The following is a 13,189-nucleotide window of genomic DNA, read 5'->3' as shown; positions in this document are numbered from 1 at the left end:
TACGTTAAGGGACAAGTTTGTGTGTGGGTTACAAAGTGAAGGAACCCAGAAACGGCTTCTATCAGAAAAGGATCTTACGCTGGACAAGGCTTTCAGTATGGCAGTATCACACGAAGTAGCCGCAAGGGGCGCTGCAGAGATACAACGGAGACCGCAAGAATATGGCACCAATGAAATGTCCTATGGAACAGGGAAGTGCTATCGCTGTGGCAGAACAACACATGACCAGAAGGATTGTTGGTTCAAGGACCAAGTGTGTAGACAGTGTGGAAAAGCAGGACACATAGCAAGAGTCTGCAGGTCTGGGAAGAAAACCAGCAGTAAGAAATCTCCACAGGAGAAGTACAAAAAGGTACACCAGGTGATGGACAGTAGTTCAGATGAACAGAAAAGTGACACAGACTCTGGAAGCAAGGAGCTGGGTTGTCTGAAACTACATAAGGTAACCAAAATGGAGGATCACCAGACTATCTGGGTTACACTCAAGATAGACGGAGTCCAAGTGAAAATGGAATTGGACACAGGATCAGCCCTAACAGTCATAAACCAAAGGGACTACAAGCGGCTATTTTCACATATACCCTTGAAAGCTACAGAGATTGTCTTGAAGACGTATACGGGGCAAAATGTCTACCCCAAAGGAAAAATAAGGGTGAAAGTGATATATAAAGGCCAGGAAATACCTAAAATGGATATATATGTATTGCCAGATGGAGGACCACCACTGCTAGGACGTGAATGGATCCGGAAGATACAATTAGATTGGCATTCCATACAGGCACTGAAGGTTGAGGCCAAAAAGGATGATGACATCACACCTGGACGACTGTCAAAAATGCTAACTGACACAAAAGAAGTGTTCCAGGAGGGACTAGGAACACTAAAAGGCATAACAGCAACGATTAAAATAGAGGAAAATGCAAGCCCAAAGTTTCTTAAGGCCAGACCAGTGCCTTATGCGATCAGACCAGCTGTTGAAGCAGAGCTGGAAGGGTTGGAATGTTCAGGAGTATTGTCCAAAGTGGACTGGAGCGAGTGGGCTACACCCATCATTCCTGTAATGAAGAGGTCGTTGAGTAATACGCCTGGGGAACCAAAGAAGGTCCGCATCTGTGGGGACTTTAAGGGGGCAGTGAACCCAGTCCTTCACACGGTACAATATCCGCTTCCACGAATTGAGGATATTTTCGCCTCGCTATCTGGAGTTAAACGCTTCACCAAAATTGATCTAGCCCAGGCGTACTTGCAAATGGAGGTAGAAGAAGCTTCGAAACAATACCTTACGATTAACACTCATAAAGGTCTCTATCAATACAACCGGCTGGTGTTCGGAGTAGCCTCGCCTCCGGCTATCTGGCAAAGGGCAATGGATCAGGTCCTGCAAGGGATTCCAGGGACCCAGTGTGGTTTGGACGACACCTTGGTCACGGGCGAAAATGACAGTGACCACCTCGCCAACTTGGAGAAGGTGCTCACCAGATTAAAGGAGTATGGGCTACGAGCTAATCGCCAGAAGTGCGAGTTTTTCCAGAAACAGATCTCGTATTGTGGCCACGTCATTGATGAAGAGGGGTTACATAAGTCCCCTGAAAAGATTGAGGCAGTAGTCAAGGCTCCAGCACCAGAAAATGTGTCACAACTGAGGTCGTTCCTTGGGCTGGTAAACTACTACCACAAGTTCTTACCAAATTTGTCCATGGTATTACACCCACTGAACACCCTACTGCAAACAGGGGTACCATGGAAGTGGGATGACGAACGTAGACGAGCTTTCCAGAAGTGTAAAGAATTGATCACATCAAAAGAGGTGTTGGCCCATTTCAACCCAGCACTACCAATTCATTTGGCATGTGATGCATCACCCTATGGTATTGGAGCAGTGCTGTCGCACAAATTCCCAGACAGGTTGGAGAGGCTAGTAGTCTTTGCGTCTCGGTCACTAACCTCAGCCGAGCGCAACTATGCCCAGATTGGTAGGGAAGCCCTCAGCCTAGTATGGGGAGTAAAAAAATTCAACCACTATCTGCATGGGCAGAAGTTCACCTTGCTGACTGACCACCAACAACTTGTCTCCATCTTTAATCCTAAGAAGGGCGTTCCAGTGATGACTGCACAACGGTTACAAAGATGGTCCCTGTTTCTAGGGGCGAATCAATATGAAATAGAAAATAAAGGCACGAAACAGCATGGGAACGCTGATGGGCTATCACGCCTGCCACTGCCTACTGTGGAGGAAGCACCAGCAGTGGACCCTATCGAGATATTTTATTCGTCAATAATTGAACGATTGCCAGTAACGAACGCGGATATAGAGAAGGAGACCCGCAATGATCTGACGCTGTCTCGGGTATATAATTTGACGGTGAGGGGATGGCCAACACATGGCGACTCACTGTTGCCAGCATTCTCATCCAGAAGAGAACAGCTGTCAGTATGCCAGGGGACAGTGATGTGTGGATCCAGAGTGGTGATTCCACCCAAGTTAAGGGAGAGAGTGCTAAATGAGCTACATGAAGGTCATCTGGGGGGAGTGAAAATGAAAAGCCTTGCTAGGGCTTATGTGTGGTGGCCGGGAATCGATAAACAAATCGAAGACCTAACTAAGAGCTGCTTAGGATGCCAGAAGGTCCAAAATGCACCACCACATGCCCCTCTACACCCATGGGAGTGGCCCTCCTCTCCATGGCAACGGGTGCATATTGATTTCGCTGGTCCATTCATGGACTCAATGTTCTTAATAGCAGTGGATGCTCATTCAAAGTGGCCTGAGGTGATAAAAATGTCTTCAACCACTACAGAGAAAACGATTGCAGCCCTACAGACCATATTTGCCAGAAACGGTTTGCCAGAGCAGATTTGCTCTGATAATGGACCACAGTTTGTGTCCGAAGAGTTTCAAAAATTTATGAGAAGGAATGGGGTAAGGCATTACACATCTGCCCCGTATCATCCAGCCACAAATGGATTGGCTGAGAGGTTCGTACAAACCTTTAAGAAGGCGATAAAGGCCATGTGTGACAATGAAATTCCACTACAGTATAAGATGGACAATTTCTTATTAGCCTACCGAAACGCGACACATGCAGTTACCAACCAGACCCCGGCCACGATGTTCTTTAACCGAAGGTTGAGATCTTGTCTGGACTTGCTCAGACCAAATGTGCGAAGAAATGTTGAGGACAAACAATTCCAGCACATCAATGAGAAGCCGACAAGGAGCTTCAATGTAGGACAACCAGTCTTGGCCCGTGACTATCAAACAGAGAAATGGCAACCCGGAACGATATGCACAAGGCAGGGGCCATTAATGTACACAGTGGATGTCGGGGAGAACATTGTGAGACGCCACGTCGACCAGATTTTAGCATCACAGGAACGCGTCAACCCCATGTCTCGAGTACCTGGGGATGAACCCGATATACCGGTAGCATCTACCTCAGAACCAATAGCAGTGGAACCCGATGAACTACCCGATGAAAAGGGATCAGAATCGCCTCTGCACCAAGAATAAGAACCTCAGGAAAGGCGCTATCCCGAAAGGGTCAGGAAGCCGCCCCAAAGACTGAATCTATAAATGGACTATTGTTGTTTAATGTACATGTTAAAGTGTTAATTGTTATTTGAATATTAGGGGTACTACTAATCTAAAAGGGGAGGAATTGTAGTGTATGTGCCTTTAAGACAGAACTACTTTTACAGCTCCTGTATACTGTAGTACCGTCAGTGACCACACCTGTATATAAGCTTTGCGCATGCCTCTGTAGCCCCAGTCTTGAGACTACCCTCCTCCAGTAAATACCTGTTTATTGTTAAGTTACAGCATCCGTGTGGTTATTAAATAACAGCATACCCTCAGAATCACAGATCTAACAAGCGTGAGGCCCTGTCTGCCCTCACAGCTGGATTGAGAAGATGCTGTGGCACTATCAGAAGAGGAGCAGGGGACTTCTCCCGGGTGTCCTGGCCAACATTTATCTCCCAACTAACATGACTGTAACAGTTTATCTCATCATTTATCTCATTAAGCTTTGTGGGATCTTGCCGTGCGCAAGTTGGCGTTTGCCATTTCCGCATTACAACAGCGACTACACTTCACATTGGCTGTGAATTACTTTGGGATCCTGAGGTTGTGAAAGGTGCTATATAAATTCAAGATCTTTCTTTCCTTTATCTGATGCTCCACACCCATTTCAGAGACAGGTCTCAAAGTCAGACTGAGCCCCTACAGTCTGCCCCCAGACCCAGCCTCAGCACACCCACATCTGGGCCACAGCCTGAAACTCTGCCCAGACCTGGAACAGGAGCCTGCAGCACACCTTGGACAGCCCGGGTTAGCCTGTTTGTATGGAATTCCTCCCTCTGATATTGTAACTGTTTAACACAAACTGGTTACAGACTGTGCTGAAATAGGGGAGAGAGGGACTTCAGACAAACACGTTCAGTGTCCGTACACCAACTCCTCGGAGAGTAATTTCAGGGCGATGTGATGAAACAATGGGTCACATTGTCTACCATTTACCTTCTGTAGTTGAGGGTCCAGTGGATGAGGTGGAAACATCTGGACTGCTGGTTGCTGCTGGTGTCTCAGTTGAAGTTGATCCCCCAGTTGATTCCTGTCCAGTTGTCGTGGCGTCTGTTAATATCAGGTTAGTTGGGTTAAGTTTACACTCAATGGTTTTACTGTTATCCTTTCAATCTGCCTTCCCGTCAGAATGTCCCGTCCTATTACACTGTGTGATCCGCTCAAAATTAGATTCAAATTAGGAGTCTACCTTCGCTCAGTGCGTAGCGCTCTGACCTCTGAGTTAGAAGCTGGTGGTTTCAAGCCCCATTCCACAGACTGAGGATGTAATCTAAGCTGACACTCCCAGTGCTGTCCTGAGGCAGTGCTGTACAGTGGGAGGTATGTCATTCAGATGTGACATTAACATGAGGCCTTGTCTGCCCTCGCAGGTGGATTGAGAAGACCCTGTGGCACTATCAGAAGAGGAGCAGGGGAGTTCTCCCGGGTGCCCCGGCTAATATTTATCTCCCAACCAACATCATTAAAACAGGTTATCTGGGCATTTATGTCTTTGCTGTTTGAGTGGTTTTGCTGTGCGCAAATTTGCAGCTGGCATTTGCCACATTACATCATTGACTTCACTTGTCATAGGCTGCGAAATATTTTGGGATGTCCTGAGGTTGTGAAAGACGCTATATAAATGCAAATATCTTTCTTTCTTTTTACTGATGATCTACACACATACTTCAGAGACAGGCCTCAACATCAGACTGAACCCCGACAGTCTGCTCCCAGACCCAGCCTCACTACACCCACATCTGGGCCACAACCTGAAACTCTGCCCAGACGTGGAACAGGAGCCTGCAGCACACCTTGGACAGCCCGGGTTAGCCTGTTTGTATGGAATTCCTCCCTCTGATATTGTAACTGTTTAACACAAACTGGTTACAGACTGTGCTGAAATAGGGGAGAGAGGGACTTCAGACAAACACGTTCAGTGTCCGTACACCAACTCCTCGGAGAGTAATTTCAGGGCGATGTGATGCAACAATGGGTCAGATTGTCTGCCATTTACCTTCTGTAGTTGAGGGTCCAGTGGATGAGGTGGAAACATCTGGACTGCTGGTTGCTGCTGGTGTCTCAGTTGAAGTTGATCCCCCAGTTGATTCCTGTCCAGTTGTCGTGGCTCCTGTTTAATATCAGGTTACATGGGTCAGGTTTACACTCGATATTTATTCATTTCAATCTACCTTCCCGTCAGAATGTCCCGTCCTATTACATTGTGTGATCTGCTCAAAATTAGATTCAAATTAGGAGTCTACCTTCGCTCAGTGCGCAGCACTCTGACCTCTGAGTTAGAAGGTCGTGGTTTCAAGTCCCAGTCCACAGACTGAGGATGTAATCTAAGCTGACACTCCCAGTGCTGTCCTGAGGCAGTGCTGTACAGTGGGAGGTATGTCATTCAGATATGACATTAACGTGAGGCCCTGTCTGCCCTCGCAGGTGGATTGAGAAGATCCTGTGGCACTATCAGAAGAGGAGCAGGGGACTTCTCCCTGGTGTCCTGGCCAACATTTATCCCCCAACTAACATGACTGAAACAGTTAATCTAGTGATTTATCTCATTAAGCTTTGTGGGATCTAGCCGTGCGCAAAAGTTCTACTGCCATTTCCGCATTACAACAGTGACTACACTTCACATTGGCTGTGAATTACTTTGGGACATTCTGAGGTTGTGGAAAGGCGCTACATAAATTCAAGATCTGTGGCAGAGCCACTGAGGGACTCTGAGCAACTGTATATAATTCCCTTTAACGATGTTTCGTTCCAACCTAAGCCTGTACCAGTCTGTTAGTGATTTCTGTGTTTGTACATACTGTTTGCATGTACGGGGCGCGGTCCCTTTAAGACCACAGCAAAGCGCGGGTAAACGCGATGACCTCATGCCGCTAATCACGTGACCACCCAAGCGCGAGAGAAAGGTGATGACGTCATGACACCATCCACGGGACCGCCCTGGCAGTCCTCGTGGAGCCTCCGACCAGCAAAGACCTGTTTTCGTGGTTCTCCTGTATCGATCTCTACAAACTGTTTAAACTCGTTAGTTTTGCATTAAAACTTGTTTGATTGATCGCCTGAGTCGACCTCAGTTCTTAGATAGGAATTAGGCAATTCCTACAGATCTTTCTTCCCTTTTTCTGATGCTCAAGCACATTTCAGAGACAGGCCTCAAAGTCAGACTGAGCCCTGAGAGTCTACCCCCGGACCCAGCCTCACCACACCCACATCTGGGCCACAACCTGAAACTCTGCCCAGACGTGGAACAGGAGCCTGCAGCACACCTTGGACAGCCCGGGTTAGCCTGTTTGTGTGGAATTCCTCCCTCTGACATTGTAATTGTTTAACACAAACTGGTTACAGACTGTGCTGAAGTAGTGGAGAGAGGGACTTCAGACAAACACGTTCAGTGTCCGTACACCAACTCCTCGGAGAGTAATTTCAGGGCGATGTGATGCAACAATGGGTCACATTGTCTGCCATTTACCTTCTGTAGTTGAGGGTCCAGTCGATGAGGTGGAAACATCTGGACTGCTGGTTGCTGCTGATGTCGCAGTTGAAGTTGATCCCCCAGTTGATTCCTGTCCAGTTGTCGTGGCTCCTGTTTAATATCAGGTTACATGGGTCAGGTTTACACTCGATATTTATTCATTTCAATCTACCTTCCCGTCAGAATGTCCCGTCCTATTACATTGTGTGATCTGCTCAAAATTAGATTCAAATTAGGAGTCTACCTTCGCTCAGTGCGTAGCACTCTGACCTGAGTTAGAAGGTCGTGGTTTCAAGTCCCATTCCACAGCCTGAGGATGTAATCTAAGCTGACACTCCCAGTGCTGTCCTGAGGCAGTGCTGTACAGTGGGAGGTATGTCATTCAGATGTGACATTAACGTGAGGCCCTGTCTGCCCTCGCAGGTGGATTGAGAAGGTGCTGTAGCACTATCAGAAGAGGAGCGGGGGACTTCTCCCGGGTGTCCTGGCCAATATTTATCTCCCAACTAACATGACTGATACAGTTTATCTCATCATTTATCTCATTAAGCTTTGTGGGATCTTGCCGTGTGCAAGTTGGCGTCTGTCATTTCCGCATTACAACAGTGACTACACTTCACATTGGCTGTGAATTACTTTGGGATCCTGAGGTTGTGAAAGGTGCTATATAAATTCAAGATCTTTCTTTCCTTTATCTGATGCTCCACACCCATTTCAGAGACAGGCCTCAACGTCAGACTGAGCCCCGACAGTCTGCCCCCGGACCCTGCCTCAGCACACCCACATCTGGGCCACAGCCTGAAACTCTGCCCTGTCCTGGAACAGGAGCCTGCAGCACACCTTGGACAGCCCGGGTTAGCCTGTTTGTATGGAATTCCTCCCTTTGATCTTGTAACTGTTTAACACAAACTTGTAATGTATATACCTTTAACGGGGGGGACTATGTTTTACAGCTCATGTATACTGCAGTACCGGCAGTGACCACACTTGTATATAACACTGAGCAGTAATCTGTACAGATCAGTTGCAGTCTGAGCCACGTTGAGTAAACACCTATTGTACCGTTCTCCGCAGTCTGTGTCTGATTATACACGGACGTAACATTGGCGACGAGGCAGGTTTGAACCTACCTGCAACTCTGCATCACCTCCCAGGGATTCGTTCCTGGAGATCAGTGGATTGGAGTTCAAGGCCAGAGACTCGGGCGTCGACCACGGGCAACCGCCCAGTCATCCAGCAGAGACTCGAGAATTGCGGGGGAGGCTGTCGAGAGCCAGGCTTGGCTTTCCAGTCGAGGTGGGCCAGCAAAACGGGCTGGCAAAAGGTAGTGCGCAGACCCTTCCCGGACAGCGGCGGGCTAGAGCCCGACCGAGCGGCACAGCAAAGGGCCGAGCAGCGTCGACGGGGGAGAGAGAGAGGGCAGAGTGCACAGGACGCAGCTGGTGTTCAGGGGCCAAGCAGCGTCGGAGAGCGGGAGAGAGAGAAGCGCGCAAAACCTACAGGGCGCCGCCATTGCCACGAGAACCGCCGGGAGCGGCGTCGGCAGCAGCGGGGGAGGAAGGAAAACATAAGAACATAAGAAATAGGAGCAGGAGTAGGCCAATCGGCCCCTCGAGCCTGCTCCGCCATTCAATAAGATCATGGCTGATCTGATCCTAACCGCTAATCCACTATCACAGAACCATCTCCTGAATCTAACAGAATTAGATACACGAAATAGGAGCAGGATCAGGCTACACGGCCCCTGGGCCCGCTCCGCTACCCACAGGGCCATGACCGATCCAAACCTAGACTCATGTCCAAATTCCTGCCCGCTCCCCGTAACCTTTAATTCCCTTTACTTCTAGGAAACTGTCTATTTCTGTTTTAAATTTTTGTAATGATGTAGCTTCTACAGCTTTTTGGGCAGCATATTCCATGGACCTACCACCCTCTGAGTGAAGTAGTTCCTCCTCATCTCAGTTTTGAAAGAGCAGCCCCTTATTCTAAGACTATGCCCCCTAGTTCTAGTTTCACCCATCATCGGGAACATTTTCCCCGCATCCACCCGATCCAACCCCTTCAAAATCTTATATGTTTCAATAAGATTGCCTCTCATTCTTCTGAACTCCAATGAGTAGAGTCCCAATCTACTCAACCTCTCCTCATATGTCCATCCCCTCATCCCCGGGATTAACCGAGTGAACCTTCTTTGTACTGACTCGAGAGCAAGTATGTCCTTTCTTAAGTATGGACACCAAAACTGTACGCAGTATTCCAGGTGCGGTCTCACCAATACCTTGTACAACTGAAGCAATACCTCCCTATTTTTATATTCTATCCCCCTAGCAATGAAAGCCAACATTCCATTGGCCTTCTTAATCACTTGCTGCACCTGCATACTAACCTTTTGAGTTTCGTGCACCAGGACCCCCAGATCCCTTTGTACTTCAGTACTTTCCAGTTTCTTGCCATTAATATAATAACTTGCTCTACGATTTTTCCTGCCAAAGTGCATAACCTCACACTTTCCAGTATTGTATTCCATCTGCCAAATCTCTGCCCACTTACTTAGCCTGTCGATGTCCCCTTGCAGGTTTTTTATGTCCTCCTCTCTCACTACTTTCCCTCCCATCTTAGGGAGACGCCATTTTAAGCCATTGGGAGACGCCATTTTAAACCACACCCAAAATGCCGAAGAGTGGCAGTATCACCGCATTTGACAATGAAGTCGAAGATTGGACTACATATGTCGAACGAATAGAGGTGCACTGCAAGGCAAATGGGGTGTCAGATGACAAGAAAGTGTCGGTATTGTTAAATTTAATGGGTGCAAAGACGTGTGGTTTATTACGAAATCTAGTAACCCCAACGAAGCCAATGGAAAAGAGTTTTGAAGACATAGTAACGATACTAAAGGAACATTTAAACCCCACACCGCTGCTGATAGCAGAAAGATTCAAGTTTCACAAACGGAACCAGCATAAGGATGAAAGCAATGCTGATTATTTAACAGAACTGCGCAAACTATCGAAACACTGCCAGTTTGGAGCGGGACTGACAGATGCCTTAAGGGACAAGTTTGTGTGTGGGCTTCAAAGTGAATGAACCCAGAAACGGCTTTTATCTGAAAAGGACCTTACGCTAGAAAAGGCTTTCAGCATTGCGGTATCATATGAAGCAGCAGCACGGGGTGCTGCAGAGATACAACAGAGACCGCAAGAATATGGCACAAACGAAATGTCATATGGAACAGAGAAGTGCTATCGCTGCGGCAGAACAATACACGACCAGAATGATTGCTGGTTCAAAGACAAAGTATGCAGACAGTGTGGAAAAGTAGGACACATAGCACGAGTCTGCAGGTCGGGAAAGAAAACCAGCAATAAGAAACCTACCAAAGGAAAGTACCATAAGGTACATAACATGACGGAGAATAGTTCAGACGAACAAAAGAGTGATAACGACTCCAAAAGCAGGGAACTGAGTTGTCTGAAACTACATAATGTGATCACAACGGAGGATCACCGAACCATTTGGGTCACTCTCAAGTTAGCAGGAGTCCAGGTAAAGATGGAATTGGACACAGGATCAGCCCTAACAGTCATAAACCGACGGGACTACCAGCGGCTATTCTCACACATACCCTTGAGAGACACAAAAATTATTTTGAAGACGTACACGGGCCAAAAAGTCTACCCCAAAGGAAAAATAAGGGTGACCGTTATATATAATGGTAAGGAAACACCAAAACTAGACCTGTATGTATTGCAAGATGGAGGACCACCATTACTGGGACGTGAATGGATCCGGAAAATACAACTGGATTGGCATTCCATACAGGCACTGACTGTGGCTGACAAAAAGGATGACGACGTCACACCTGGGCGACTGTCAAAGATCCTAACTGACGCGAAAGAAGTGTTCCAGCAAGGACTCGGAACACTAAAAGGCATGACAGCGACGATTAAAATTGAAGAAAACGCAAGCCCAAAATTTTTTAAGGCCAGACCGGTACCTTATGCGATCCGCCCAGCCGTCGAAGCAGAGCTGGAGAGTCTGGAACATTCAGGTGTAATGTCCAGGTTAAATTGGAGTGAGTGGGCTACACCCATCGTCCCTGTGATGAAAAAGTCGTTGAGCAGCACGCCTGGGGAACCAAAGAAGGTTCGCATCTGTGGGGACTTTAAGGTAACAGTGAACCCGGTCCTTCACACCGTACAATATCCACTTCTACGGATTGAAGATATTTTTGCCTCGCTATCTGGAGGGAAACGCTTCACTAAGATTGATCTGGCCCAGGCATATCTGCAAATGGAGGTAGAAGAAGCATCAAAAAAATACCTCACAATCAACACCCATAAAGGTCTCTACCAATACAACCGGCTGGTATTCGGGGTAGCATCAGCTCCGGCTATTTGACAGAGGGCAATGGAACAAGTCCTGCAAGGGATCCCAGGGACCCAGTGTTATTTGGACGACATCCTGGTCACGGGTGAAAATGACAGTGATCACCTTGCCAACCTGGAGCAGGTGCTCACTAGATTGCAGGAATATGGGCTCCGAGCTAACCACCCCAAATGCGAGTATTTTAGAAAACAAATCTCGTATTGTGGCCACGTTATCGATAAAGAGGGGTTACATATGTCCCCAGAGAAGATTGAGGCAGTAGTCAAGGCTCCAGCACCGGAAAATGTGTCACAACTGAGGTCGTTCCTCGGGCTGGTAAACTACTACCATAAGTTCTTGCCAAATTTGTCTACAATACTACACCCACTGAACACCCTACTGCAAACTGGGGTGCCATGGAAGTGGAGTGACGAATGTAGACGAGCTTTCCAGAAGAGCAAAACACTAATCACATCGAAAGAGGTATTGGCCCATTACAACCCAGCATTGCCAATTCGGTTGGCATGTGATGCGTCACCCTATGGCATTGGAGCGGTGCTGTCGCACAAATTCTCGGACGGCTCAGAGAGGCCAATAGCCTTTGCGTCACGATCACTAACCTCAGCCGAGCGTAACTACACCCAGATTGACAGGGAGGCCCTCAGCCTAGTGTGGGGAGTGAAAAATTTCAATCACTATCTGCACGGGCAGATATTCACCTTGCTGACTGATCACCAGCCTCTTGTCTCCATTTTTAATCCGAAGAAGGGCGTTCCGGTGATGACTGCGCAACGACTACAAAGATGGTCACTTTTTCTAGGGGCGCACCACTATGAGATTGAATATAAGGGCACGAAACAGCATGGAAATGCTGATGGGCTATCACACCTGCCACTGCCTACTGCGGAGGAATCACCAGCAGTGGATCCTGTCGAAATATTCCATTCGACTATAGTTGAATACCTACCAGTAACTAACGCTTGTATCGAAAAGGAAACCCGAAATGACCCGACACTGTCTCGGGTATATGATTTGACGGTGAAGGGATGGCCAGCACATGGCGACTCACTGTTGCCAGCATTCTCGACAAGGAGAGAACAGCTGTCAGTGTGCCGGGGGACCTTGATGTGTGGATCCCGAGTGGTAATTCCACCCAAGTTAAGGGATAGAGTGCTCAATGAGCTTCATAAGGGTCATCTGGGAGGGGTAAAAATGAAAAGCCTAGCCAGGGCTTATGTGTGATGGCCGGGAATCGATAAACAAATCGAGGACCTGACCAAGAGCTGCTCAGGATGCCAGAAAGTCCAAAATGCACCACCACAGGCCCCTCTACACCCATGGGAGTGGCCCTCATTTCCATGGCAACGGGTGCATATTGATTTTGCTGGTCCATTCATGGACTCAATGTTTTTAATAGCCGTGGATGCGCACTCGAAATGGCCTGAGGTCATCAAAATGTCCTCCACCACCACGGAGAAAACTATTGCAGTCCTACGGACCATTTTTGCCGGGAATGGCTTGCCAGAACAGAATTACAGATTTGCTCCGACAACGGACCACAGTTTGTGTCCAAAGAGTTCCGGAGGTTCTTGAAAAAGAATGGGGTAAGGCATTACACATCCGCCCCGTATCATCCAGCCACAAATGGATTGGCTGAGAGGTTCGTACAAACCTTTAAGAAGGCAATAAAGGCTATGTACAATGACAACATTCCGCTGCAGCACAAGGTGGACAATTTCCTGTTCACCTACCGGAATGCGACACATGCA

At 47.7% G+C, this 13,189-nt stretch overlaps 1 protein-coding gene across 1 annotated transcript in view; it reads right to left on the bottom strand.

Annotated features, from left to right (window-relative positions):
• Window positions 1-13,189, bottom strand: part of LOC147081767 (uncharacterized) — a gene marked incomplete at its 3' end in the record, with an annotated part of 63,259 nt that overhangs the window by 29,658 nt on the left and 20,412 nt on the right. The window contains exons 8-10 of the mRNA XM_085980700.1: window positions 7,050-7,163; window positions 5,580-5,693; window positions 4,520-4,633 (exon numbers count right to left, since the gene is read on the bottom strand). Of these exons, the coding sequence (XP_085836826.1) occupies window positions 4,520-4,633; window positions 5,580-5,693; window positions 7,050-7,163 (342 nt within the window). The remainder of the gene's footprint in view (window positions 1-4,519; window positions 4,634-5,579; window positions 5,694-7,049; window positions 7,164-13,189) is intronic.

This window comes from Somniosus microcephalus, unplaced genomic scaffold (genome assembly GCF_052327205.1).
Source record: "Somniosus microcephalus isolate GS21.2 unplaced genomic scaffold, FLI_Smic_1.0 scaffold433, whole genome shotgun sequence".
Lineage (NCBI taxonomy): Eukaryota > Metazoa > Chordata > Chondrichthyes > Squaliformes > Somniosidae > Somniosus > Somniosus microcephalus.
The sequence above is the reverse complement of the archived record's forward strand: the minus strand, read 5'-3'. Positions and strand labels throughout refer to the sequence as shown.